At 38.4% G+C, this 2249-nt stretch overlaps 1 protein-coding gene across 1 annotated transcript; it reads left to right on the top strand.

Moving 5' to 3' along the window:
• Nucleotides 259–2202, top strand: LOC109841335. Its single transcript, XM_020410272.1, has 2 exons — nt 259–905; nt 1361–2202. Exons 1-2 carry the CDS (start codon nt 471–473, stop codon nt 1883–1885), a joined length of 960 nt encoding a protein of 319 aa, XP_020265861.1. The 5' UTR covers nt 259–470; the 3' UTR covers nt 1886–2202.

The following is a 2249-nucleotide window of genomic DNA, read 5'->3' as shown; positions in this document are numbered from 1 at the left end:
ATAAATCCTGATAATCCTATATGGCATTATCTCGTCCATTAAATTAGAGATAAATGATGGGCATTAGAGGAATTAGACCCTCTCCAGTTACCACCTAATTAATTAGAGAGGATCCGCATCCAAGAAAGAAAGGCGGACGATATTTTCTCTTATACATGTTCAACATGCATCCCTTACATCAAACTTTAGGATCAGCGATTAACTTAGAATCTTAGCATATATCATCATATAAACAGACGGGTATCAATGGTTTCTCATGCAAAAAAAAAAAAAAACAACTCTCTTCAACAAATCAAGCGTTCAAATTTCAAAAATTCAAAACTCAACCACATCCCTACCAAAGTGCAACAACTCCAACAAACTTCACAACTGATATCATCACATGCCCATAACAATCCAAAACCTGAACCACCGTCCAAAACATAAACACAATTCACTCTTCCTCCCTCAAAAATCAAAAGAAAACCACAATGTCCAACAAAGGCAAACGCCAAGCTCCTTCAGTGCCGGTAGTTTCCACCGGCTGCTCAACAAAACTCAAGTCCTTCCTCTGTACCTGCAACCGAGCACCTCAACAGAAAGAAGAGAGGGAAGAAGAAAAGGTTGCGTCTTTCTCGACTCCTCTTCTTCCTCACAGTAGTAACAGAGGCAGCAGTTCGATATATCAAGACTACTCGAAAAAGATCAGACAGTTAGAAATGGAGCTCGGGCAGATGAAGATGGCGCTAAGTATCAAGAACCAACCCAAAGAGAACCACAAGAAAACATCGACAAGGAAAGAGATGATCAAATTAGCAGACGGAAGCTATCTTCATCAAATTAAAAAGATTGACAGCCCCTGGAAGAGATTGCTGATGCAAGTATCTACACCGATGATTATTGAAAATGGCTCAACTGCTTCTCAGGTATAGAAAATAAACACAAAATGTTCGTCTTATATAATGATGTTTTAATACTACTAGGTTCATGGGATCTTGTTGTATTAGACCCCCCAAAATCTTTGTTAATTCTATATTAGGTCTCGAATCTTCATATAATCAGACCACCAAGTCTTAATATTTATTTGAAATGGGGGTCTTATTTAAAACAACTTAATATATTTGAGGGTCTAATTATATGAAGATTTGGGGTTTCTAATATGACAAAAACCCTAGATACATTCATTAATTAATTGAGTTTACCATGTTTACACCATTGATAAAGTCTTTCGAAATGTCACTTGACACTACATGTCTAACAAAGTTCATACAGTATTGAAATATTTGAAATGTTATTGGGGGTGAAAACCTAATAACATCGAGACATATTCAAAAGATTGCCCGATATCATTCTGATAATGAAACTACCTGCATATTGACAGGTAATTAGAGCAATGGCATCCATGGGAATGGAGGATTTGTATGATTGCTTGACTGAGTCAATGCCAATGGGTGATCTAAGGCATTCTGACTTGAGCAAAATGCAGAAGAGAATCGTTACGCAGGGATCAGAAGATGGTTTTGTGGAGGCTGTACTTCTTGGTGCGACAGAGGAACTCGAAGTACTAGCAATGGAAGGCTTAAGGATACAAATGAGCTCGACTAGGAAAGGATCGGTAAATATGAGGAATAACGAAAGGGCTAGGAATAAAGAACCAGTTGTTCTGGCAATGCTGGTACAGGTCAGAGATCCAGAGGAACGCTACGAGAGCGTTGGGGAGCTTATGATTGCACTGGTCGAGGTCTCTGATGTAGAGAAGGGAGAAAGAAAATATCACAGTGAAGGAGTTCATGTGGCTGGAATAAAGTGTGTGACTGTGACAAATGGTGAAGAATACTATATGTGGAGTGCTTCTGCAGAAGGATGTAGCCGCATGAGAAACACCGATATAGCTATTACTTTATAGACATGAAAAAGTAAAGGCAGTAGTCGACTGTTCTTCTCTAATTAGCTAAGAATTAAGCAAGCGTTTGTTCTTTGTTGATCAACAAACGACCAAGACCTAGAAATTGATGTGAAGGATTTCGAGTTGAGTGTAACTGATTTTTCACATCTAGAAATCGTGAACCTGGTTATACACGAAGAGACAAATTGGAAGTTGGTTTTAGCCAGGAAGGAGTCATTTGTTTCTGTGATCAGCGATCGAGCTTTCAACTAATGTCATAGATCTCAGTTTCTGTATCTGATCAGTACTAGCAAGTTTGGAATAATTTGAACACCAAGAGACGCAGAAGGATGAGAACAAGAAACCAATCCATAAATAAATGTAT

Source organism: Asparagus officinalis, chromosome 5 (genome assembly GCF_001876935.1).
Source record: "Asparagus officinalis chromosome 5, Aspof.V1, whole genome shotgun sequence".
NCBI classification, from domain to species: domain Eukaryota; kingdom Viridiplantae; phylum Streptophyta; class Magnoliopsida; order Asparagales; family Asparagaceae; genus Asparagus; species Asparagus officinalis.
Note: the sequence above shows the minus strand (reverse complement) of the source record. Positions and strands in the feature narration are given on the sequence as shown.

Bases quoted from the DNA above. Each gene is read 5' to 3' on its own strand.
- LOC109841335 (XM_020410272.1), top strand. From the start codon at position 471: ATGTCCAACAAAGGCAAACGCCAAGCTCCTTCAGTGCCGGTAGTTTCC. The intron at 906-1,360 runs GTATAGAAAATA...GCATATTGACAG, and splicing joins ATGGCTCAACTGCTTCTCAG to GTAATTAGAGCAATGGCATC.